This window comes from Lagopus muta, chromosome 9 (genome assembly GCF_023343835.1).
Source record: "Lagopus muta isolate bLagMut1 chromosome 9, bLagMut1 primary, whole genome shotgun sequence".
In the NCBI taxonomy this organism is placed as follows: Eukaryota; Metazoa; Chordata; class Aves; order Galliformes; family Phasianidae; genus Lagopus; species Lagopus muta.
The window spans coordinates 10269429-10295852 of record NC_064441.1 but is presented as its reverse complement, the minus strand read 5'-3'; the positions used below and the strand labels follow the sequence as shown (position 1 = coordinate 10295852).

Sequence of the window (26424 nt, the reverse complement as noted above, 5' to 3'; positions counted from 1 at the left end):
TTTCAGCACTTACTAAAGGTAAAGTGATGTATTCCATTTCAAGTGCCCTCTCTTAACAATAATATATACATAAAAAGTTAAAAATTCCAGGGTATCTTTCCACATGCCAGCCACGTGCCAAAAAGTAATCAAAACTGATATTGTTGTCTCAAAGTGATACACAGATAAATAGTTCTACTTAAGGACTTCAGAACTTTATACTTTACCATTTTCAGTTATATTCAAAAAATTCTACTAGCAGGCTGGATGAATAAGTAGAAAAATGACAAGAAACACAAGAGAAGAAAAAAGCACAACAAAAAAATAACTGATATGTTGACTGGCTTTTGGGAGTACTTCCCATTTCCAGATTAAGCTTTAAGCATGTTATTAAATACATTACAGATGGGGGGATTCCATCCAGCAGCAGCAGGAGGGAATAAGACAACTCAGCTCCTTCAGGCATGGTGAAAATCACCGCCTGCTTTGCCTCAGACTTTCACCACCTGTACCAAGTTGTTCTTCAGCCCTCAGTTAAAAACATACTTATCTCCTAACTTGTACTGTGGAGGTAATGGTGTACTGCTGTATTGATTAAAGCCTGACTTGCCATAAGTTGACCAAGATCTTCAAGCTTTTCTCCTTGGAAGACCATTTTGTATCCTGACTGTCCATTTTTACAATATGTTCTTCATCTCAAAATTCCAGATGTGCACCACCAAACCTTCTCTTCACCTCTGCCTCTTTTGCTTTTGAACTTCAGGCATACATTGGCTTTAAATAATTTCAGGACCAAGAAACTAGCTTCAAACTGCTTTTTTTTTTTTGGTACATTTCTTTCTGTTGCTGTGAGCAAATACTCATGTCCTTGAATGTTCTTTGTTATCCAGATGACACTTTAAGGATAAATGAACTACTGTGTATACTATCCATCACAGCTGAAGAACTATATATCACACAGCCAGAATGATCTCTGAAGAGTTTCTGATACCCTGATCAGACGTATCTCACAACTGCAATAAAATTGTTAGTGGCTAAAGCTACACCATTTGCATCCAGGATGACATATCAACAGCTTTCTCCCACCTTTATCACTGGTAGGGCCCAGTTCTTTACCTCTGTTTGCCTTTAGTGTCCACAGATGTCGCAGAAATTCTGTCGATTGGGGAACCAAATCCTGGAAAACTCCTTTTCTTCTTTGTCTCAGTCACATCGTTCTCCAGAGACACCAGTTCATCAAGAAGGAGCAGCTTGGCTGCCAGGCTGGAGGCTGACTTCTCCTCACTGGCAGTAGGATGCACTGCCATGTCCAGAGCAGCAGAAGGGTCCAAAGACTGCAGAAGAAAACAGCAATTTAGTTTGTTGCTGAAGAAAAATGATTTCAGGCACATTCTAATCAAAGGAGTAATATGATGTAATATGCTTGTGGACAGTAGTAGTGGTCCACACCATGGTTGTGGTGGTGGCACTTCCTACTGCTGATGAGTATAACCAGGCATGGATCGTATAGAACTCTGACCTTTATATGAGGAGGAGCAATGATGCAACAATACTTTCATGAAGGTTCTCAAATCGCCCTCTGATTTTCCCTTCTTTCAGTTGCAAGTGCTACTAAACGGTTATTTCTGTTCCTTTTCAGGGTTATAAAACTTTCATAAAGGTCTGAAACAGAACTGTACCTTCAAAAAAAACCAACAACAAAAAAAACCTCACCCTTACAATTAGGGGCAATAAATATCTACAATAATGCAATAATGCTTGAAAGTGGATGGCAAAATATATCCTCTGCTCTTGAGTACTAAGTGTGCTTCTACTCATTTAATCTTTGAAAGGGTATTATGAAATTGCAAAAAGTAAAGAGACTGTTAAATGGTAATCAGAAGTAGACAAAGGTTTTCTTATGGTGAGTCACTGGACAAAGCACAACTTCATAGATGAGCAAAGAAATGAGTGTTGGGGTGAGGGTAAAACAGAGGGTTGAAAAACTTAAGAACAGCAGAGTCAAGTAAGGACTGGCAAAATTAGCAATTTCTTAAAACAAAAAACAACCAACAGTTCCCCCTTTCTTTAGCTGAATTCACTAGATTTAAAATAAACGAGGAGTTACTTTTTTAAAACACAAAATGAAGTAGAATGCATTGTCTGAAGATGTCACAGATAGCAAGATTTTAAACTGCTTTAAAGACATTCCGGCTCCATCAGCAGCTGAAAGAACACCCTGATCCAATGCAGAATCTGGATCAGGAAGTCTCCAAAGATGCTGTGCTCTTACACTCACTTCACAAACATCTGTCATTGACAGAGACAAGATATCAGGTCTCTGTGGCATCAGAATAGCAGCTGGTACAAGGAATGGATCCCTCCAAGCCCTATTTTCTATAACCAGTATTATTTTGTATAATCAAAGCATGCTCACTTGAAGACAGTGTGCAAGGCAGAAGAGAAGTATTTGTCAGTATGCATCTAACTCCTAAACTGAACCATAAAACACCACACAGTCAAACAGTGCTACTCCATTTAAACTTTTAGACCTTTGATTTTTATGACATGCGACCATTACACAAACATCTTTGCTGCCACATCTGTTTTAGGGCAAGGTGACTTAAAAGAGAGTGGACTAGAAGCATTTTCAGATGCAATCCCTGCATATCCTACCAGATGAAGCTAGAGACAGGAGCTCTCCCATTGTGCCCACTGTTTTCCTTTGCCAAATTAGGCAAGTTTCTCTGGCCCTTCTCTCTCCTGGCTCTTGTACTTCCTTTAACTGTTAAGTTTTATGCAGGCAGTGTTCTATCAGAGCTCTCCTTGTAGCTCCAATTCACATTATTATTTGTTTTTAAGAAAGAGGGAAACTTTCCTTTCAGTCTTAGCTTATTACCCCCCTCCCAGCATCCCATTTCCCCCTGCTAGGAGCTCTCTCTCTGAAGTCATCAGAAAGTGTTTTTACACATGGAAATCCTACTGTGTTTCAGGAGAGTCTGCATGAATCAGGGTGAGGCTTCGTTTGGTCTGTCCTCTGAGAGCCATGCAATTTACACTGCTCTTTTCACTGGGGAAGCTGTCTTGCTCCTGATTTGTCCCTTGCAGAATCAATACACAATATTTCCCTTTCAGTACTGTTTGGATATCACAGTATCTTGCACACATAGCAGCCAGGAGCAACCTACAAAGAGTAGTGTTATGTGACAATGACCAGAAATGACCTACCTCTGGAGCTGCCTCTGCAAGGAGCACTGAGTTAGAATGCCACTGCAGCAGGGTGATGACAAGGGCCAGATGGACCACAACAAGCTGGAACTGCAGCATCTGCAACACAGAACAGTTAATGGCTGTATAATCAATGAATGCACAGATGTTATAATTATGAAATATACCAGACAGTTTGGCTAAGCAGGTTGTTATACCAAAAGAGAATAGACAGAATGCTTACCCATATCCTGGGCTTGCTGTAAAACTCCAAAGGAGGGATCTCCAGAAGAGATCCTTCTCCTCTGGTAGTCGGCTCTTAAATGGGTCTAGGAGAGGCAGAACCAGGCTCCACTCCTTCCAGCAGCACAGGTGAATTGCCTTCACCTGTGCTCCTGTGGCTGACTCACTGCTCACCTCAGGTGATCAGAGGTTCAGGCTGTGATTCAGCAGTTCCCATACAACAGCTCCATAGCCACATCCCCAGAGAGAGACGGCAGGTAGCAAACGGTCGTGAAAATTTATACAGATTGACAGTGAAAAGACAAGAAGAGAACACCTTCCTCAAAAGATCCTTAAGAAGTGAAAGGAAAAATCTGTGCCATAGTTGTTAATATATTACATCTTACAAGGCCACTGTGTAAAAAACAGTAACCAGATAGCACTGAGTGTCCTTCGTTGATGGGTACAAAATCAGATTTCTGCTCTGTTAGGACCCTGAAAAGCTTTTAATTTCCTTCTGCACAATCGTGCCATCCTTGCAGTGGAGGGAGTAATGAATGCAAACTTGTGTTAAAACCAGGTGAGTTGGAAAGCAGAGGTGGCCATGAGCCACTCCAAACTCAGGACAGCTCTCTAAAGCTGTTACAGAAATCACAGATCTCCCCAGCAGCATTTTGATGTCTGCAGAGCATCAAAGTAAGGTGAAAAGGTTCAAATTTTGGCAGCATCAGGAAGATGCAGGCATTTCTTCAGCTGTGGTTTAGGCTAAAGTTGTTTCAGTCCTTGATCCACTAGCATTTAAAACTTGACATGCCTCCAACGTGACCAGGTGGGAATCTTTCAGCTGATGTTAGTAAGAGCTAGGCTAAGGCCTCTAGAGCCAAGATACCTGCTAATTTGCTGATTTGTTACCAGGTTCAGCCCCAGAGAAGAATTCAAGTCTGCTTCTACTGCTCTTTGCTGACCTTTCTCTTGGCAAAAGCAAGAAAAGAAAGGATGTATGAATGCATTTCTATGATATACAGTGTTTGTTTTATCATTTGCTTAGCAAATCTCTCATAAGCTCATTTAGAGAACACATGGTAAAAAGTATTTGGCTTTCTACTTTTTTCCCACACTACAAAAGAGAGAAGCTACAAAAGTGCTTGGAATCCAGTTTTAACAAGATATAACATTTATGCTTTTTCTCAAAGCTCTGTTTCTTGCTTGTTTTTCTTTCTAGTAAGTTTTGTGTGTGCTTCTGTTATCTGGTTAGCCCATTACACGTATCTTCTTTATACTGTTCATGAGGGGCTGTTGTAGCCAGGAAGAAAGCAGCTGATTAATCTGTATGGAGCAAATCTCTCCAGTGAGCAGACTAAACTTACTGGAATCAAAGGACAAAGCCAAAGCAGCAAACCAGGTGGTAACACCATCCTTCAGTTTGATATGAAAAGCCATTAAAGCCAGACAAGGGTTTGGCTTGGTGTTTTTAAAGCTCTGGCCCTCTACAATGTATATTTTTGTACGTGGGTGTGCATTGAAATTCTAAGTAGTAGTCTACTACCTTCACAGGTAACCACATCCTGATTATTTGGATACAGAGACATAAAAATAAATGGCAAGGTTAAAAACACATGTTTATCATGGTTTAAAGTCTGTGCTGGTATTCATTCATCCCTAGGACCAAAGAGCTAAAAATAGCAGCTAGTACACTAATCAAAATAAACATTAAGGCACCTGCAACACAAAAGACATTTGATTAACTGGTCAGAACTCGACGCCAGTGAAATTAGAAGCAGAGGAAATTGTAAGGACTTGAAACTTGGCTTTAGCTCCAATGGAAATCAGTAGCTGAGAAGCAATATCACTGGTTTAAAAGGGAGCAAAACTAAGTCCAATAAAGTCCAGTTGTGCTGGATTGCCGTGTAGCAGTGTGACCATAGTAGGAAAAAGGAGCAATTCAGCCTCCTTCTCTTCCATCATTTTTCCACTGGTTTTGCACAGATACATCATGGGACTGGGGTGTTGTTCTGTGTCTTCAGTATTTCAGGGTCTGGCCTGGTGTTATCTGACATAAAATAGGGTTTAACATTCACTAAATGTAATTGCAAGTCTGAAATTCAGACATATTTATGTGCTTTAGTGATAACGATGCTTTAGCTTGAAATGTGTCAAAACTCAAATTCCTTACACAAATAAGTATCTTTGTTGCAGATCCAATTAAAATACAATTAAAGATAAAAGAGACAATGTTATTTTACCTTATCAAAGCAGGATAAACCTTCAAACCCTTTTTTTTTTTTTTTTTAAGGAATCTGTGTAGAACCTTTTTCCAAGATCACAAAAAAGCAAAATTCTTTACCAAACAGAAACTTTATGTCTTCAACCTCAAAACAAAGGACTTAAAAGATGTTTTTCTTTAACAAAAAAAAAAAGACAACACCCCCTTCAAAAATAAAAAATAAAAAAATAAAATGACATCCTGAAGATAAGTGGGTTGAACAAAGCCCAGACAGCGTGCAATTTGTCACCAAGCTCCAAACCCATTGCCTGTCAAAAACAATAACAGCTGTCATTGCTCTTACCCATTTGAACTATCATATTTCACATTACTACAGAGATTATCCTGCAAGAATAAATCACAAGAGCTTCATTTTTCTTGCTGGCTTGTTAGCAAGAGAGCCGAGGCAAGACATCATGCCTTGCACTGTAATCTTTCACTTCAGCTGCCACCATATATTGATGACTATGCTCTGCTTGCTGTCACAGCACCAACATAGGACACATCCAAGCTCACCTGCAAATGAGGACCTTGCTGTTGCAAGGAGCATGATGTGGCTGAGCCCAGGAGATGTGAGGCTTTGTGCTGTACATATGCACAGAGCCAAGCCCCAACTGTCCCCTGGGCACAGGAGAACTCCTGGCAGTAGGACTCATTAGAAGTCATTCTCCTGTCTGAGCACTGGAATAGTGTTGGGAAACCTTCACCACCCAATAGCTGGGAAGGTCTGTGATGCTATGCAGGTTCCATCATCATCAAGTCTTAAGACCGGTCTCCTCAGCCTCAGACCGGACCCCTCACGGCAATCTCCCTTATAAATAAAATCATGATGGTGAGTATTTTGCCATAAGAACAATTTATTAATAGCCTCTGTGAAACTCTGAGAATAAGCCTGTTCCTGCTGAAACCAATTTGCCCTACTTTTAAAAGCTGTATGATGGATCCTCTGAGCATTTTCATTACCACAAAGCCAAAAATATGTGCATAGCAGCAATCCTAGCGCTTCCAGAAACTCCTAAGGGACAGTGTTTATCTCAAGCATAATTTTCTAGTCACGTGAATATCAAAGAAAAGTGAGAAAAATCAAAATATATCCCACCCTCAGAAAAATAGCAGAGTCCAAAGATAGGTTAGAGTGTTGTTTTTGTTCTCATCCCACAGATGAGATACAGAGCACTTCTTACATACTGCTTTCTAAAAAGATACTGAAGCAAGACACTGAGGCAAGGGACATGGGACTTTGTCACATAATGAAATGCAGGCAGTCAGTCAGGCTCGTCATGTTATTAGTAATGTGTTTCCTGGAGTAGGTTTAGATTTTTAAGCAATTCTATACAATTTATTAGATATATAGCACAGACACTTGTCAACTTCTACCATGTCAGTCCCCCTCTATTCTCAGTTTCCCAACTACGTAGACAAATAGTTGCAGGCAGATTTCATCTGATGCAAACACAGAGAATGTAAAATTCCTGAACTTGTGCAAGAGGTTTAAGACTAGTGATTCTTAGAAGCTATTTGGGTATAACCTGTGCCCCAAACAAAACATTTGGTCTGACAATATTCTGGGGACAGGAATGCTCCACTTTCTGAAAATGAAATTCTATAAAGATTTCTCAAAAAGGCATTTGGGATCAGCCATTATTTTTCAAAACCTTCGTTTTAACAACTATTTCCATCTTAATGATACAATTTTCAGTGTTGGGCCCGAACTACCAGAGTTTTCATACCATCACAAGTTATCCCAGCCTTCATTCTACTGAAGTTTCCATCAAAAATGCAGATGCACTTACTGACAGTTGTTCTTCTGGGAGAAGCAGATGCTGTTGGTGGATGCTCACATAAACAGCTGTTTCTGTCACCTTTACAGTTTCTGAGGTGGTTGGGTCCCTGCCCACAGAAGGCTCAGTGTATGGGACAGCACACGAATCATACCACTCAGAAGAAGAAAGGCTGAAGATGTGGCACCTTGGTTTCCACACAGAGTATGGAAAGTGAACAAATGCTTGTGCCGCAAAATGAATACTGCCCTGTCAGGAGAAATTTAACTGACACAGGTGGAAAAACACTAGTGGAAAAAGTCAGCTGTGGTCCTCATCTCCTTGTTTGCAGAAAGAGAATGAAACCCAATGGAACAAACAGGGACAAATTTCCTTGGAACGGGTGGGAAGGAGACAAGTTGGACATCTTACAAAACTGACTACATTTCCATTTCTAGCAGAATTATAGCAATTAAAAACCTCCCAGCTCATTTCAAGACCATAAAAGTAGGAGACCAGGAAGCAGTAGGCACAATTAGAGTGACAGAACACATCTAGGAGCCCAGAGACTATCAGATAAGAAGGACACTTGAATTATAAGAAAACATCTGTTAATGAGAAGAGTCTATTTCCACCTTTCCTAAGTGAGATGGGTGAGTGAGTATTCTTGGTATGCACAATGGAAAACAAAACATTATTAGATTATTCTTCATTGCCAACAAACTCTCAGCCCTAAATCATTTATATATTTACTGACTGAACTCACCAACTTCTCCTAATGTTTCCAGTAACTTCACATTTAGTTTTCTTCCTTCATCTTTAGCATGAGAACTAAAAACTTTGTTGTTGGAGTGCCATTATCAGCAATTAAAATAAAAATAAGTACTGTATCAATAAGAATTGAGAAATATATTGTTGTTTTTTTCCTAACGGCATTGGAGTGATAAATGGATCTTTATACCTGGTATGAAGAGCATATCATCAGAATATATTATCAATACAAAGACATAGGCCACTTCAAGGCCAGTAAAAATAACCTTCAAGATGTGCCTTTGAGATAATGCCTTAAGAGACAAGAATGGCATTGGAATTTGCTAACAAGAGAATCAAACCCTGACACTGATTTACTGGATAAAAGCTTTTAAATGTTCTGATCAAGGGTATTCACGTAAGAAGAAGAAAATTCAATTACTTGATGAAGATGAATTGCAAAGGGAAATTAGAGATTAATCTGTTTCTTTGGGTTGACCAACAAGAAAAGGGAAGCTGCAACCACTTGCAATTTTGGCAGGGTCCATCAAGAGAGTTCTTACAACTCTCATCTGGTTCAAATTTTTAAATGTACACCTTAAAAAGCCCAGAGAGATACTCCTGTCATTCATTTGAAAAGTGAAAACCAAGCCCCAGCCTGCTGAAAGCAGCATGGTAGGTATTCATAAATACTAAAGAATACCTGGTTTTGCAGCTTTCCAATCATTTACACTGTTTTGTTTGTTTGCTTGCCTTCTACTCCTCAGGATGCTTGAAGTGTTTTATAAGGAAAGTAAGCCAAGCTGCAATTTGGATACAGGTGAGCAGAGACAGGTAAGCATAATCTTAGGAAAGATTAAACTTAGGAAATCCCTGGCTTCCTAAGTGAATCAATGGGCAGGGGCACAAAACATCCTCACAGTTCCTCAGCTTTCAGCTCTGCACTCCCCATGAGGACAGTCACTCCAGACTGAAAAGCCAAGTAAGGAAAGCTGAAGGCAGCGTGTGTTTGTGCTTCAAAAATTAGTGGGATCTGAACTTCACAGTAGCCTCTGGACATCTAAACCAAAGATTATGCACATGTATTTACTTGCATGACTCCAGTCTGGGAGGCAAAAAGAAGTGGTGAAATAGTTTTGAACCCAGAATGGAGAAATTACAATGACTATCACTGAATCAGAGTCTGACTTCACTTACAGTGGTACGAAGCTGAAGTAATCAGATCACTGGATAATGATAACTGCTCTGTCAGTGTAGGAATGTTTTTGCAGGATTATTCTGTTACTGCAGAAATGTGGCAGAATCTAGCTCGTTTATCTCATAGGGGACATAACAAAAACCTTTTGACAGATTCATAAATTAAAGAAAAAATATTTCCCTAAATCAATGGTATACATTGTATTTTGCAACATACTGCACAATGCTAACTTATCTACTGTGTATGATATACACTAATGCAAAGGAATTATTCTGTCATAGCTTTTCAGTATATTTTAAGAAGTAATATGTATTTGACAATAACATACACAAGCAAATCCATAACAATGAAACCAGACAGCAGTTTGCTGCAGAAGCACTGCAAAAGGCATGAAAGCAACTAGTCGGTGTTGTAAAACGCAGACACATCTTGTTTAAATATTGGCTGATTAACTGAAAGAAATAAGTTTCCACAGGATATTATTAGTTCCGTTCTAGTACCAAAAATACTAGGTGATAGGCATCTTGTTACCCTAATCTCAAACTGGAAAAAGAAGCTGCACTTCTCCCATCTGACATGGGCATGTGTGTACTTTGTGCATGCCTGTTAGTGTGAAAAAATAGGAGAAAAAGTAAAAAGAAGAAAGCATAGAAAGCAAGAAAGTAGAGAAGTAAACAGAGCACAGAGACACAGAAAATATCCCAAACCTCTCTGTCCTCACTTATCTTACCTTGCATTGGATACAAGCAATCCCAACCTTAATGGTCCTGCTATGTTCTTCTCCCTAACTTATCCCTAATGTTCAGCTTTCTTTCAGAGTTTTTATAGTCTCTGCTGTAGGCTACAAACTCCAATCCCTGCCTTTGCTTTCTCTTACATCATTTCTAAAGATTTTCCACTGATCCTTGCCCTAAACCTTTCTCTGTCTTGCACTCTCACACACATTCTTGCCTCACATTTGTTATATTTATTGCTCTGATGAAGATGATTAGGTTATAATTAAAGGTCTCGACTTTTGTTGTGTGTAGTTTTGTGTTTTTTTCTTTCTTTCAGAATATGAGACAGCCATGAAAGTGGCAATATTTTCCGCAGCATCACCATTCCTCTAACCCCTCCTTTCTACAAACTGCAGTAGAGAAACCTAATGACTTTAAATATACATATATTTTAACTGTGCTCCCTGGGCACAACAGAAATAACTTTACAGAAAGAGTACCTAGTTCAGGAAGAAATTAAGTAGCATGAGATAAGCAGTAGAAAAGGAGTGTGCTTTTGTAAAGCAGCTTACTAGAACTGAAGTCTTTCAGACACATTATTTCAGCTATTGAAATCACTGTTGTATGAGCTACGGAAGAATCTTCCCTAAGCAGCAGCAGAGGACCTTTTATTTTCTTCTTTGCCTGTACACTAGGAATGAGTTTATCTCATTTCTTAACTAATGCACATAGAAATTATGGACTAATCTGGGGGACTACAATTCCAAGCTGTGCGGACTCCTTATTAGTTTGTTCCCAATGACTTTATTCTCTCAACAGGTAGGCACAGTACTTTTAAAATAGTTTGACTTTCCAAAAGCACTTGCTATAACCAACAGAGAGTAAAAGGAAATTTCAAATGTTGCTTTGCATTACATGGCAAAAAAATACCAGCCAGGGAGCTACACCTTTGATTTCATCATCTGTCTTGATTGGAGTGATTAGAAAAAAATAAAAGGTTTGGTTTTTGGGGTTTTTTTTGTTTGGTTGGTTGGTTGTTTTTTAATACAGCTCATTTTTCCAGACAAAGATGGCAGCAGAATTTTGCAGAGCTGCCATAAAGTGCCAAATCAGGATTCTTCACTGCAGAGAATGTTTCCACCACACCCCGACTGAGGAATCAAGGGGAAAAAAAAACGGAAAAAGTAAACGCAGAAAGAGAGCCTTGTTTAGATGAAGACAATACAACTTGCAGCCCCAGAAGACAAAGGAATTATTTTTACAGCATTTCTCAGAACACGCAGATCTTTGAGTATGAGTGAGTCAAGTGCTACAAAATATGCACAGCCATAGGAGCATCCACACCATGCTGGAGCATGTAGGCTGGGACTGTTTTCCATTGTGGGGTATAACAAAATAATAATAGCCACCACAGAAGTCTAAATGGGTCCCTGTGGTTACTAGAACTGCAGCAGAATGGTAAGCACAGAGCAAAACACCAAACTGATAAAACAGCCCAAAACGCTGCCATTGGGAAAGAACTGGACCTGTCTCAGTTTTATACAGCTACCTACATTGAGATGCTGGAGCCTAAAAACATGGCAGTACTTGATTGATCTGCATAAAACACACGGGCAGGACCTCAGAAAAAAGGTAACCATGGTGTAATAACAAGTTATTAATAGATTGATGGGGTAATTTTGCTATATATGATTGTGAGGTTTTGCCAAGCAGCAACTGCAGTCCTATGCACTCAGCTTCTTTCTTCTCTTTCTCATGTTGGACAAACACAAGGCAGCACTTGCCAGCATTTACTTCTGAGGGAGATTTTACAGGTTCTATCTCAAGTTAGGTCTCTGCAGGGCTCCGCTCTGCTTAGTATGGGTAGGGCTGATAAGAGACACAGGCTGTACCAACATGAGTAAACTGAGAACTGACCATTGAATGCTTGCAACTTATGCATTTCAGTATTTCACAACAAATCACAGAATTGTAGAATGGCTTGGGTGCGAAGCGACCCCAAGGATCATCAAGTTCCAAACCCCCTACCACAGGCAGAGCCACCAACCTCCAGATCTGATTTAGATCAGGTTGCTCGGGGGAAACCTGGAGAATGGCTGAGGCTCAGTGCCTCACAAGACAGGAGGATGCTGGGCTCAGGAAAGAGCAGGAGAAATGCAGCCACGTTGCCAGTTGCTTTGACTCCAAGAGCATGAGAAGTCCAAGATCGGGTATTAAGATTTTCTTTCAGGCTCTCTGCTAATTGATAATCTGGTAATAAAGCTTCAATTACTTTTTTACTACTTGGAACTACCACGAGGTTGTGGGTCTTCCTTTTTGGTAAGTGATATACACTTCCTCTAATTCAACATGAATTGATCGCTCTTCTCTTCCTACAAAAGCACACAGTCTAAAAGATTTCTGAAATGGATGCTGATACACATAACTATCACCAGCTCTGACCAGGAGGTGAAAGAGACTCAGATGTGAGTAACCAGCCATCTTCATGGGCTGCTGATGACCTCAGAATAGGACACGTTACCTGCACTCACCATTTGTGGTTTTTTTTCTAGGGGGAAAAAGAAAGTATAGAGCGTTAACAGTCATCAAATAGCAAGTGACTTCAATTTAGCAACAACTTACAGATATCTTTTTGACACCTTCTGGAGAAAGCTGATAAAGAAGCTTCCCAGATAATGAAAAATGTGTATGGTGGTTACTTAGCTGGCAGAGTGCCCAAGGAACAGATGTCCTCAACTTTGCTGTGGTTTAATTATACTTCCAACACACTTAGCTAAGTTAGGGCAACCAGGAGTTTGGTAGGAATTTTATGATCTTAAATTCAAGTGAACAAACGAAATTAGATTTTCTCTACAAAGAAAATAAAAATAAATTGGAGGAGGGAAGGCAAATCAACTGAAAAGACTCAAAAATTCCCTAATTTCTTCAGTAGACAAGGTCTTATTTAACTCAAGAACTGGCGTTAGTAAGGGTTCACTTATATAAGCATTGCACAATCTTGCCCTTGCTTTCATCAGCCTTGCCAGTGGAAACTATATTTGGGTTTGTCAGTCCTTGACTTTAAAGCTTTAGGAATGATATGCAAATATGGTGACATATGCTTGATGGTTTTGCTGTATTGCACCTTTAAACTTCTCCTTCTCCCACTAAAACATGTGCCAGTAATGTCAGACCATGCTGGTCCAAGTTGCAGAAGTGCTCTTAGTGTCTCACGGGCACCCTACCCGCCAGCCTCTCCAAGTCATGTCATCCTCTCATTGGTCACAGGTTACTCTCATAAGGTCACATATCTGTCATTTATAGATGAACACAAATAGTGCTGGATCTAGAAGGTGTTATGGCCAAAGCGACAGATTTGTCCTTACTAATTTTTTATTGAATTTCCATGAAGCAAAAGCATGGGACTCACTACGTGGATTGTTGAGACTATTTCAGGGAATGATGCATTTGTTATTAGAAGTACAGTCTTGTATTAGAAATATAATTCTGGTTTTTGTCTGGGAAATAAGAACAACATGAAAGTGAGAAAAATGGATTTTTTATCCAGTTTTGACAGGTTTGTCCCAAAAACCTAAGAAATAATCAAATATTCCTTTTCTTTTTGAATGAAAACTACAAGTGCTTTTCCTTAGAACTGATCTTTACAAGCTAGGTACTCGCCAGTACTGATTGTACTGATTCATGTGGTTCCATTTAAACAACTGAGATATTCTTATTTTTGATGTCTTCAGCTTATTTTCATTTTCTGAAACAAACAATTCTGATAAAATTGGCTGAATTCTGACCACTCTTAAAGTTGAATAACATTCAACTATGGGATTAACCAAACACCCAGCATTTCTGGTTTGGGAAAAATATCCAAGATCACTTTTGTTGTTCATAGCTTGATGAGAGAAGGAGAAACGTTCTAAAATACCTGTGACGTATTCCCAGTTAATACATAAGAGGAATTTTCAAAAAGCAAGGTGATTCCCACCTGCTTTCATGTAGACATACAGAGCCTGAGAGCAGATGATTCATCAGAATAGAACTATGGGAAAGGGAATCTACATTAACAACGTACATGCATGCTTTCCAATTAAAGGTATGTTTCTTCAGAAGGAAAAACTATCTTAAAACAGCTATTCTGAAATCTGTAAGCTACCCAAGTAGCTCTTGTTGTGTCACCTCTTTTTAAACTGAATCCTTGCAGCTAATGAAGTAAAACCCACAAAGTGAAGGTAGTGTATAAAAATCAAGCCAGTCACATTTTCAGGAACACTAGACTTCCTACAAACAGTCTCTGCATATACTTTTAAGCCCTTGGTGCTTGTGACAGACTCTGCGTCATGACAACTATGCATCCATAAAAAGTACTGGCAAAATGAAGCAAAAATCCCAAAGACAGCTAATTGGAATGCATGCTTCTTTTGTAACAGTCATGGTATGATGCAGAAGGATGCATTTGGAAATGAAAAATACATTTTATTTTTCATGCATATGACACTGACTCATGGCCCAAGATGGTTAGGAACAGTGATGAGGCCTTTTTTGCTATGGAAGAAGTGGTCCACAGGACAAAAAGCCATGCAAAGAGGCCTCAAACTACTACACAAATGATAAACTCTGAGCCATCACCAGCCTGGTACTAATTTAAACTGGCAAGATAGAAATGAAAGTCAGTAGATTGAGTTGCCACCCCCTGTAGCCATGGTGTGTGGAGTCAATGCTAAATATAAAGATGACACATAGAGAGCAGCCCATCTTTCTGCACTAAGGAAGAGGGAAGAGGAGTGGTTCTGATGATGTGCATGCTGATGTCACTTGTCACTGAAATAAAATCTTTGACCCATGAATCCCTGTGGCATGGTGCACTGGAAGTGTGCATCCTGGCTCCAGGGCACGTACTTCAGCTCAGAGCTAATTACAAACCTGGCAATGTACAGCAACAGGCTAAATTCAAAGATATGCTCACAAGAAGAAAAAATACATCTGTATTGAATTCTGTCCTGACTTCACACTTTCTTTTACACAACTCTTAACAATTTTCTGACCAGAGCTGAGAAATAAGATGGAGGAGAAAGGATACAGAAGAATTAAAGTAGCTAAGTAGCAAAATGACAATGGTCTTAGTTGGAAAAGAGTGGTTGTGAGTGGTTGTGAGTGATGTTCTTCAAACATAAAGAGCGGTCTGGAACTGGGCAATGCCACAGGAGGACTGCATACAACAGGATGCTGCAGGAAACACGAACAGTCATTTCTTACCTGGCAAGCAGGTAGAAGAAGATGCAGCCATGCAAAGCTGGGGCTAGGCACCTGCTTCTCCCAAGAAGCAATGGTGCCAAATGATGTTAATAAGGTACAGTGCTCTCATTGCTGGTACGTCTCACACAGTGGGACCATTCTGTGCTGGAGGCTAACCAGAACAAGCTATTAACATGATCCTAGAAGTTTAGAGCAATTGAGGACTGATTTTATTTCCTTCCCTGTTTTGCTCTGGTTTAAATGTCCTTATGGTTTGGTTCCTGCAAGGAACCTCACAAGCAAATGCTGTTCTAGTAATGAAAGCTTCTGGTACTACTGATAATTAAAGATCTCACAACAGTTTGTAAATCCATCCTAATGTTCTGGCCAAACTCTGCTATGCTTCTTGGCTGCATTTCCTCTATCATTTCAACTGGACAGAGATTTTTTTATGTTAGACTCACTGCAGCTTTCTGCGGTGAAGCTGTAATTTGCTAAATGGCTGCAGGATGGCAACTGGATTAATCCAGGATAAGCCAGTAATCATTTTCAATCACAGCACAAACATTAATCAGTCAATCATCGCCCTCTAGAGGTAGCTGCAGTTCTGGTTACCGATATTTGGGTTTGCTGCGAGCGATGGACCAAGCGCTCCTGTATAGAGGAAGATACTTGCTGATTAGGGTAGACCCACGTACCATTACAGGAACAAATTACTGAGTGCTGATCATCAGCTCCTCGATTATTCCTGCCCTTCTCTTGCCTGGGAGGTCACCCAACTTGCAGCATATTGCATTAAAGTATTTGTCATGGCTCTGTGGATAGCAGTGAAACACATAGACAGCTAATGCCATAGATGTCATAAAAAGCAGTGAAAATAAATCCCATACCAGATTCTCATTACAGCTTATTTTTCTCGAGCAATGTGCACAAAGTAAACCAGTGGCACAACTGAACTGACTTCACAAAAGCAGCAAATCTTTATACATAAACATAACTATGCACTCTCCTTTCTTTCCCTTGTCTGAAATTGTCCAAGAGTTTTAAAGGGAAAAATACAAAGAGCAATAAGTAACAAGCAAACCACCACTGTAACTGAGTGATGAATATACTGTTTCTGGGGTGTGAAGATGTTGTTTGAGTAGCTGAGTATTTATTCAAGGAGACACTGCTCTGTGCAGAGACTTAGCACAAGATCCTGGAGGCACAAATAGCTCATGTCCAGGTTTTCTCAGACACATCCTCTCTTTTATTTTTTTTTTCCCAGCTGGAAATTCTGTCTAGGTGGAATTCAGCAATTTTTTACATTTATTTTTTTTTTCTGGCAGGCTGGCCGGAAGCTCTGGCTCGCCTCCCTGTGTAGGGATTCTCCAGGTATCCACACATGCACAGACCATCTGTGCACGTGAAGTCCCATACCTGGACACATATTTCTGTTGGCAATGTTTAACCAAAAAAGAACAGATGTCCAGGACCACAGTAACCATTTCACTGTAATCATTACTCTGGCATTCAGGAGAGTTTATTCTATTAAGTTTATTCAGGAGAGGATTCATTGTTCAATCAACATCACAAAAAAGAAAACAAAAAAAAAAAACCCACTTATTTTTAAGTGTAATTTCCCTATATTCATCCAGTTCATGCCTGTTGTCTTTTGTATGTTTGCTGAGCACCCATCAGGTGTTTATATGCATTGATAAGATCACCCCTGCTACACAGTCCCAGCTCTCTTACCCTCTTCCTCATCTACCAGATCATCCAAGCCCATAATTATCTCTGTGGTCCTTCCAGTATGCTCACATCCCCCTCATATGGGGGAACACAACACTTCAGACCTGTGCATGCACTAGCATTCTGGGTTCCTTTGCTGCAGGACTACTGCTGGCTCACAGTCAACTTTTTCACCACAACCCTCAGATCCCTTTTAAAAGCTGCTTTCCAGAAGATCAGCCCTCAGACTGTGTTGGTGCACAGGACTGTTCTCACTTTCACTTCTGCCTTGATTAGATGTCCTTAGATTAAGCTTTCTGACACTCACTGTCCACAGGTCTAAGACAGTGTTGATGATACTTTGCCTTTTTTTTCCCAAACTGTTGTTGCCTAAAGCAGCTCCCACTTCCCTTTGATCTTCGTAGGTAACTATCTTACCATCTTCTGTAAATGTGTGGCCTTTCATCTTGACAGCATTCATTTCTACATGGGGCCTTATAGCAGTCATTATCCTGCCTAGGTGCTTTGCATACTTTAATTATTTTCTTTACTGTTATGTCCTTTCTTTAGGAGCTTACACACACACTCACACACACACATATTATTCTGCTATGTACACTTAATGTCTACAAACTGAGACAGAATACTGAGCAGTGTATAGTACCCTACAGCCAGGGCCTCCAAAGCCCTCTTTAGAACATAATGACGAAGAAAATGCCCTTGGATCTTATCACGCTTTTCCCTCTGCTGCTGCTATACTCTAGCCTAGCCAAGAAGAAGAACTTATTTTATTCTCATACAGAGTACAGGACAGCAAACATTATCCAGTCCCTTCTGCATGGAACTGAACAATTTGTGCCTGATTAAAGCAGAGGGATTGCCAACTTCAGAAAATCAGGGTCCTAAAACTGCCTGCTTATTCTTGCTGTGTGCTTCTCCATCCTTCCCTGCACTGTATCAGCCACACAGCCAGATCCTTCCCCTCTGCAGGCCTACGTTTGTCTTCCACGAGAAATTTCATGAGTATCTTAGCTCTGAAGCAAACTAAATCCCCTGGTGAGTTATTCTCTCCCATGTAAAGTTCTGGTGTCCAAGATCTTTGGGAATAAACAGTGATCCATATATTTTCACTACACCTTCAGGGGCAAAAAAGTACAATTATCCCCTGCCAAATTTCAAAGCCTAGCTGTAAAAGCACAGGTTTGTCACAGCTCCTCAACATAATTCTTCCCCTAGGCATACACAGCTGAAAGCAGGCTTGTAGCCTGCACAGCATTAAGCCACTACTACTACAGGTATTGCTGCCTGGATACTAATGAAGGTATATAAATCATTATTGATGCACTGGTGCTTCGGTTACTCACACCAAGCTGGTCTATGCCCCAAAACCACACACTGCTCCCTTTGAAAAGCAGTGTTTCCCTGGAGCACTGAGCTCAGTGCCTCTCTTTACCTGTCCTCTTCATGTCCATCCCACAGAGACCCTCCACCTCTCACACACAGTTCTTAGCAGAAGGGACAAAACCACCTCCCCACCACCCGGTCAGTCGCTCCATCCCAGGTGTGAAACGACTGGCTTGCAGGCAGGAGGGGATTGGCCCTTTGGCTCCGTAAGTGCAAGCACACTGAAGTCGTGCTTACTTTACAATTAGACTTGGAACCCAAGAGCAAGAACGTAACATAGTTTCTTATGTAACCATATATTTATTTTGGTTACGTGCGGCTTCAAGACGAATCTCAAATGGTGCTGGACCGTGCTGCTGCCCTCAAAAGAAGTTTGTCAGCAGAGTAACAATAATGTTCTGCTTCTGAAAATGATGTGCTGGGCTTTATGGTCAGCTTTTAGGTTTGAATGCTTTTTTTCCACTTTGATATTTGAGCCCTCTGCTCAAAGCAAATCCTTCGAGTGTGTACATGACTCTCCAAGCACTGGTCACGGGAGGACATGGACAAGCACTGGAAAAGCCGCTGACAGCATCTGAAAGTGATTTGCAATCTCTTAGCCACATGAGCTCAGTTGCATTAACATAGTGATTTAAATACTGTGGATGGCTTTTCTGATGTTCTTTTAGAAATTTCTTATTGGAATTATTAGGCATCCAAAATATATTTAAAACCAACCAACCAGAGGAATGAAACTGAGCAGATAATACTGACTAAGCACTCTGAGCCCAATCTTGCAGTCCCAAATCAAACACATTGCCACCAAGCACACGACTAGATATTGTGACTAGATTCTACTGACTGCATCATAACACATGCATCACTGTCAAAGTAATTTGGGTGCTGAGTCACAAGCAGATCTTTCATAGGCCTGAAGCATCTGTACTGCCTGTTGCACAGCCTTGCCGCAGCAAAGCCCAGTTGTCACTGGGGAAAAAAAAATGATATAGTGAGGTTTTCAGGGCCTTGCATACTGTAAATAACACAAGGAGAATTCTAAGCACAAAGAATAGGTGGGCTGCTAAGGTTGCCACTGAAAAAGAACAGAGTATACACCCTCAGCTCTACTCATCCAACAGGGAAAAACCCATGCCCCTGGTTGTGATGCCATGGCTCCGCAGCTCCATGGGAATGCCTGGCTGCTGAGCTGTATGGCACTGCTTGCACACAGACATTGCTGAATGCATAGTAATGCTATTGATGTAAGCCCCACTCCTTCAAAATGTTTGGAGACACCCATTACTGTCAGGAGCAGGGAGTGACCACTTCACTGAGAGATAAACTTGGTTGTCAGTGGATCAAGCAGAGAGTCAATAAGTGGAAAATACAGCCAGCTGCCAGCCAGACCCTGTCTTCCCATCCCATACACAGGATTAGTTTCTATGCAGTCAGGTTACAAGCAGAGTAACCACTCTGGAGTCAAAAGCCCTGATAACAGAGTGCTGGCATTATGCTGCAGTCAGTGGAGCTATCTGTGCTCACAAGTATGACCAAAATCAAAGCCTGGCTTCCTTGAGCGAATGGAGTGAAAAATCAGACCCTCCTGAGGCACTTATCACACAAAACCATGAAGTGAAGCATCTTATCCCTGTCCTTCTTTCATCCCTTCTTCTACCCAATGTTGTAAGTTTTGCAAAGCAATGGCTGTCTTCTTATTCAGTTGGTTTTTTTTTCCACTCTCCTCCATCTCTAGCAGGTCCCTTGTTCTACAGCTATACAAATAATGCAACGTAACATGCATTACCCTGGGGTACAGCCAGATTTAATGAACAGTGTGATATTTGCACAGGTTCTGGGGCTTCAGACAGCTGGGCACACCTACCAGATACATCCTGGGTTGTTTCTGGGGGGCTCTGTCAAATCCTCAGTGCTAGAAAAGGAGTTGAGGCTCAGCATACTTAGTTAGAAAGCAGAGAAACCTCAGCCTGGAGCTGACAGTGACTGATGACTGGAGGTGCGGTGAGAGTTCACCACTCCTCATGTTACCAAAATGCCAGGGTTTTAAAGTGATGTTATTAAAGCACCACAGGAGTGCAAAGATCTGTGTAAACTGAGAGCATAATCACCATGCAAGCGGAGCACGAACTGTTTGACTGTGTTGAAATTATGTTATTTGGTATCCCTCTAGTTTGTCACATGACTTGATACACTGAAAAAAAAAACAAAAAACATATAGTGCTTTTATATTCTGAGTCTATGACAATTCCCATTCCTATAGCAGACAACGACTTGTAAAGTGACTTTTCTTACACCCAAATAATCCAAATATATACAAACTGGTTTCCATGAATTAAAAGTGTTTTGCATACAACCTTGGCTCAGGGACTAACGCTGCTATGTGGTTTTCATTGCTGCGACAGCTAGTTGAGGAAAGACAGTCACTTCTAAATTACTCTATTTTACATTAACATCTCTTCTAGGTGTTAAGGTAAAAAACCAGCAGTATCAGCAGTATTATCTCCATAGCTTGCTCTGAAACACGACTGCTTCCTAGGACCCACAGCTGTATATCATCCTATCACAGGCGTCCGTGGTCATAGCATAGGAAAGTTTATCCTCTACCTCCCCAGTCTCAAGCCCTGGGCTCAGTGTGGGTGTGCAGGGAACACTTTCTCTCCACTCCACCAGCAGCTGCCAGCAGCAAGACATTAAACTTTATGTCAGACAGCCTTGCATGAACAGAACTCAGCAGGCCAATCTCCCAGAAACCAACGTGGCCTTTTTCACTATATTAACAGTGGCTCATAACAAGGTAAGGTGAGGATTTCTCATTTCCCAGGAACCCATCAGTAGGCTGTAAATCAGTGATAATTTCTGTTCTCCGTAGTTTGGGGCTGGTTTGAATCCACACTGCAGGACTTCCAATTAATATACTTGACTCACACACGTAAGCCAGGAGTATTGATATTCAAAACCACAGATGTTCAAGCCCAGAGAGGTTCAAGAGCATCCTTGTGTAAAACTCTACAATCCAGGTTAATCCAGAGATCTCCTGTCCTCTTCTGTTTGAGCCCCATTCTGTTTAGAAGAGTACAGAAAACCTGAACAGCAAACACTGTCTTCTCCATCAGTATTATGGTCCCTTTGCTCCTGGATCAGGAAGGATCAAATCTGATATTTTCAAATCTTTTCTTCTAGCAGTAAGGACCCAGATGTGGTGAATCTCTGGGGATCAGAGATGTGTCTTGCTCTTGGTCATTTCCCTGGGCTCTTCATGTGTCAGGAGATCAAATGTGCAATTCTAATGTTTTCAAAGAAATTGTAAAAATGACTTAATGCCTTGCTTCATTTTAAAATATTTATCATTACAAGAGGAATCCAGCAACTTACTGTGGGGAGCAGGAAGAGGGGAGGGGAAAAGGTAAACAAATCAAGAGAGGCACAATACCAAGCTGTATTCCAAGCACATACAATGGAAAATGCAGGCTGGTGCCAGCAGCCTGATAATCCAAATTCTCTTTCTATGCACCAACCTCTTCTGAGAAAAGGAAAGAATTTAAAGGAGCATAAATGATAACTGTACACATTCTGGAAGCAAAGCTGAAAGTGCTGCCAGGAAAAGTCACCCTTCTACATACAGACCATTAACACATTCCCTTCCCCTTCCAATGCAGTAGAAGAGCACACACCTCCCAGAGGAAGGGCAGGGGGAGCACTTCTTGTCCAGCAATGTACAGCCTCAGTGCAGCAGAAAGATGGACATTAACTCTCTAAGTGACTGACATGGGTTACAGCACTGGCAAGACAGATGCATGTTCCTGGGAAAAGCCACCTGTTGTGGCGGCACCCAGGCGGTGACAGCAGCTTTCTGGAGCACACAAAAAGCATTCCACCAATGGGAGTTCCCAGGAGAGAAGATACAGGTCACTTGCTCCTTCCCTTCCCACATCAGATGACAAGAACTGCTTTAGGTACTAACCTCCATAGAGCTGGGAATGAAGGGAATTGTCCCAACTGCTTTTTTGGAAACCACGAGCTGTGATTCATCCTTTTTGCATTCTACAGATGGTTGTAGTAGCAACAACTGATTCACCAGAACACTGCCAGCAAGATCCACAGATAACATTAATCTTTGTAGGGTTGTGTTCTTTGTTGTGTTCTTTTCCTTTTTTTTCTTTTTCCCCTCAAACAGCTATATCCTTACACTCGTACTGTGCATCATCCTTCTTTCTTCTTGCCATGCCATACTTCCCCTTAGCCCCAGTGAAATGGAATTCATATTCATTTTGCATACCTATTTTACGACACATTTCCTGGATGGCTTACATCCTGCACAGATAATAATTAGGACTTCAAAATCTGTCCCCAAAGTTACCAATAGAGGATATTCTTGCGGACCTCAACTTTGTATTTGGCCCATTTGTCACAGTCCTTACAGGGATGAGGCAGCATCAGCATTACAAGCAACAAACTAAATGCTCCTCAGTGCTAGAGAAAATCCAGAGAAACTCACCAAAATCAATGGAGATATTCCAGATGAGGGAGGTGTATGGCTTAATGAGAATAATGGAACAGAAAACACCCACAGATACAGAAGATGTTGTCCAGATGGTTAACCTCGCCTGGTGTCTGTCAAGAACACATCCCTTAACACCCAGGCAAAAACCTTTTGCACTGTGTCTTTAGCCCATGACACTCATCTCCCTGTCACTGACCCAGAACTGCTGACTTTGTTGGCTCATGCTGACTCCCACTAGATGAAAGCTTTACCACTGATATTAGATCAAAAATACAACCAGGGGGATGGTCAGCAGGGGTATCCTGGGCACCACTGCCAGTCCTGATGGCACTCAGAATGACTTCAGAGGAGGATGTGGGTCAGGAAATATTAGAAAGTCCCACTGTGCTGAGGCAGGGTAAAGGATACACAAGGAAACAGCACAGGAGGGTGGATAAACTAGAAAAATAAGAAAATATCTCACAGTGTTAAAATGTTGAGATAGCTTCTCTGTCCTTAGTAGCATTTAGTTTGGTGCAACCTAAACGAAGTTGTGGTCCAGGAGAAGTGGAGCACTCTGAAACCAGCTGAGATCAAAGGAAACACCTCCGTACTCCATTAGCTGAAGCAAGTTTCCAGCGGGGCAAGTGAGCACAAATAACGTGACATCAAGTGGAAATAAATCACTGCACAGAGCCGTGCGGATTTTCACAATGACTTTGAACCAACTCAGCTTTCCAGCAGCTGAGAATTTGGCCAATAACCCGGACTGGAGCTGAACCACATCCTGCCTTACAGTGAGTCCTCTGCGAATTCCAAACCTGGTGCAAGACCTAGCTATACCATGTGTGGCAGGTGAGCTGCTGGTAGGATGGACATTGAATTCAAGCCAGTATCTCCAAACAGAAAACAGAGCCACAAAAAGAAGCACACACAGGGTCATTTAACTACACACCTGCTTCGGACAAATGAACCTGGACCAAAGAGTGGACTGGTGGAATTCCACACTTCCTTGGAGAATAAATGTCTGCACTTACTGTGCTTGTTCTACCCAGGTTTTGTCTATCAGAATGCTAATCTAGTACAACAAAAGTATGCAGTCACCACCCGTGGGGCTGCTGAAACCAAGCACTCCTGCTACTTCTGGGAGCTCACTAGGTATGTATAAATAAACTTGGAAGATTCCAATATTGGAGCAGTTTAACAAAGTGCTAGAATCCCTTCTGAAATGTTTATGAGGTGAAAATAAATAAACAACCTCTCATTTGCCTCTGCAAAACCAACTGACATTTTTCAATTTACGAGGCTTCCCATCTTGCAGCATCTATTATTTTACATGAAGATTTTAATTTAAAAACTGCCCTTCTGAGTTGCACTGGGATGGGAAGCTGCTGGGATTCTGGGCTGACATCCCAGGAACCGCAGTAGATTGCCTGGTATTCACAGTCAAGTTTTCTAATAAGGCGGTGCACATTTCCAAAATGTCACTGCACAAATGGCCATTGGTGGAGTTATTTTAAGGCACTGGTTCAGGAAGGCACTTAGACTTGTTGTGCCTGTTTCTGAATCTACAGACACGCATTCCTTGAACTTTCTTAAGACCCTGCTGTGAAGAGAGACTTTAATGGCAAAGACAGATCCAGGATTACTTACTGGAAGAGATTTTTATCACTTGATGTTCTCCTCTTTATACTAGTGTCAATTAGAAAAAAAAAAAACCAACACTGAAACCCAGGGAGCTAGTTCTGGTTAAAAGCAGGCTGAAGCCTGAACTCAGCCATATAAAGCAGCTTCTGTCTTACGGCAGTGGTATTTTCCACTGCTAATCCACACTAGGATAGAGAGCTAGAAAGAAACAACCAGGTGGACTGCTATCTGTGAAAGCTCCTTCCTCTGCCTGTAAAACATCCAGTACTCAGAGATGGCTTTGAGGCAGACCAATTCCAAGCACACACAGCCAGCTTGGCGAGAGGCATGAATATAATTTATCCTGCCAGGTAGCATCTGAAAGGTCTTCCTGATAATCTCTTCCTTTCACTGAGGCTCTGAAAGGCACATACCTTCATTCCAGCCCTCATCAGCTCCTCTCTGCAAGAATTTGGCTCATTTTCTTGTTTGTTTGTTTTGGTTTTGCCTTCTTTTCTCTTTCCTGTTAAGTTGCTCATGGAAATTTATGCTGTGGGGGACTGATTCCCTTTTCTTACTGGAAAGATCCTTCATCCACTGCTGCAAAGCAGATGAAGGATCTGACAAAGCTCTTTGAGCCTTTATGAAGGTCAAAATGTTTATTTTCCTATAGTTTCCCTAAGGAACCTCCTTTTATCCTCACACCTTTGGCTTGGGAATTGTCACACTGCTGGTGCCTGCTCTTCTTTAATGCCCAACAGGGCCACTGATTCTGAGCAGAAAGGAGAATAACATCTGGATTAGCACCTTGGTCACACAATTTGACTGGGGGACTGAAGTGCCAGGTGTAATGAGAATATATCACCCAGGTCCTGGAGTCTGCAAGCAGGAGTCACATGCACTGAGGCAGGACTAAAGAGCAAAATACCCCAATGGTCTTCTGAGACTCATGGAGTCTGAGACTTATTGAGCAACTCAAGGGATCTTAGAACAATATTGCCCAACGAAGATCCTGTGCATGTTGGTACATCGTTAGAAACCACCGATGCAAAAATGAGGAATTTCTTTTTTTCTTCTAACTAAATCTTCCCCAGTTATTTCTGCTACCTATTCATTGCATCACCTTATTACTCCAGAGCCTTGTCCCTGAAATGAGACCCCTCTGAGTTTAGTCACAGTTTTCCCCAGTCACGAATAACCCAGATAAAATAAAGCTACACCTGCAAAGTTTCCTATTTTTCCAGTTTTTCAATAAATTAATTTACATTTTAATACTAAACCTTGTAGTACCTGCAGTTGTCCCTTCAGACATACTGAAACTAATTCGATTTCTTTTTTTTTTTGGTCCACTGCTCAATATTTTATCTTTCCTTCTTGTCTACTCAACTTCTGCAAGAACATTTTAAAGGCTGACTTTGTCAGAGGATTAAGACTGCTGTAAACAAGTGAGTTATGTCTCCTTTAACTACTGCTTTCCAACAGAGAAAGGGCAATTTACTGTCATTTGTGGAACAAAGTGCTTAAAAATGTGCTCTCATGCCTTTCTTATCTGTGTAAGTGTAAGTCTCGACTGTCCTCTATGTTAGAAAATAAAAAGCAGTGAAACAAAATCAGTGAAACTGTCCCCATAGTGGTGGAAATGACTTCTGGAGGTGCACTCATTGGAAAACAAAGACATAAGTCAATCCTGTACTCAAAAACTAAGCATGAGTGGCTACAACTGGCATTGAAAGGATGCAGCAGAAGAGGAGCAGAACTCCTTTAAGATCACTCTCGCACTTCTGTGCTCTGCTACCCTGCACATTTCTTTTGGAATGATTAATCTTCTCCTTATTTATCCCATATAAGCTAAACTTCCTGTCCCTGCTTACCCTCTGCTTTTACTGTAAGTCAGTGAAACTTGTTACTGC

General features: G+C 41.1%; 1 protein-coding gene across 4 annotated transcripts in view; it reads right to left on the bottom strand.

The window, feature by feature from the left end:
• The window catches only part of OSTN (osteocrin), a 50796-nt gene that overhangs the window by 2223 nt on the left and 22149 nt on the right, over positions 1-26424 (bottom strand). For 2 of the 4 annotated variants that reach the window (XM_048955385.1, XM_048955382.1), the window contains exons 1-3: positions 3410-3511; positions 3187-3285; positions 1096-1313 (exon numbers count right to left, since the gene is read on the bottom strand). In XM_048955385.1, coding sequence (XP_048811342.1) covers positions 1096-1313; positions 3187-3285 — 317 coding nt within the window. In that variant the 5' untranslated portion in view covers positions 3410-3511. Of the gene's footprint in view, positions 1-1095; positions 1314-3186; positions 3286-3409; positions 3512-26424 lie in introns of those variants that run through there. The other 2 variants (XM_048955383.1, XM_048955384.1) reach the window with 1 other exon arrangement.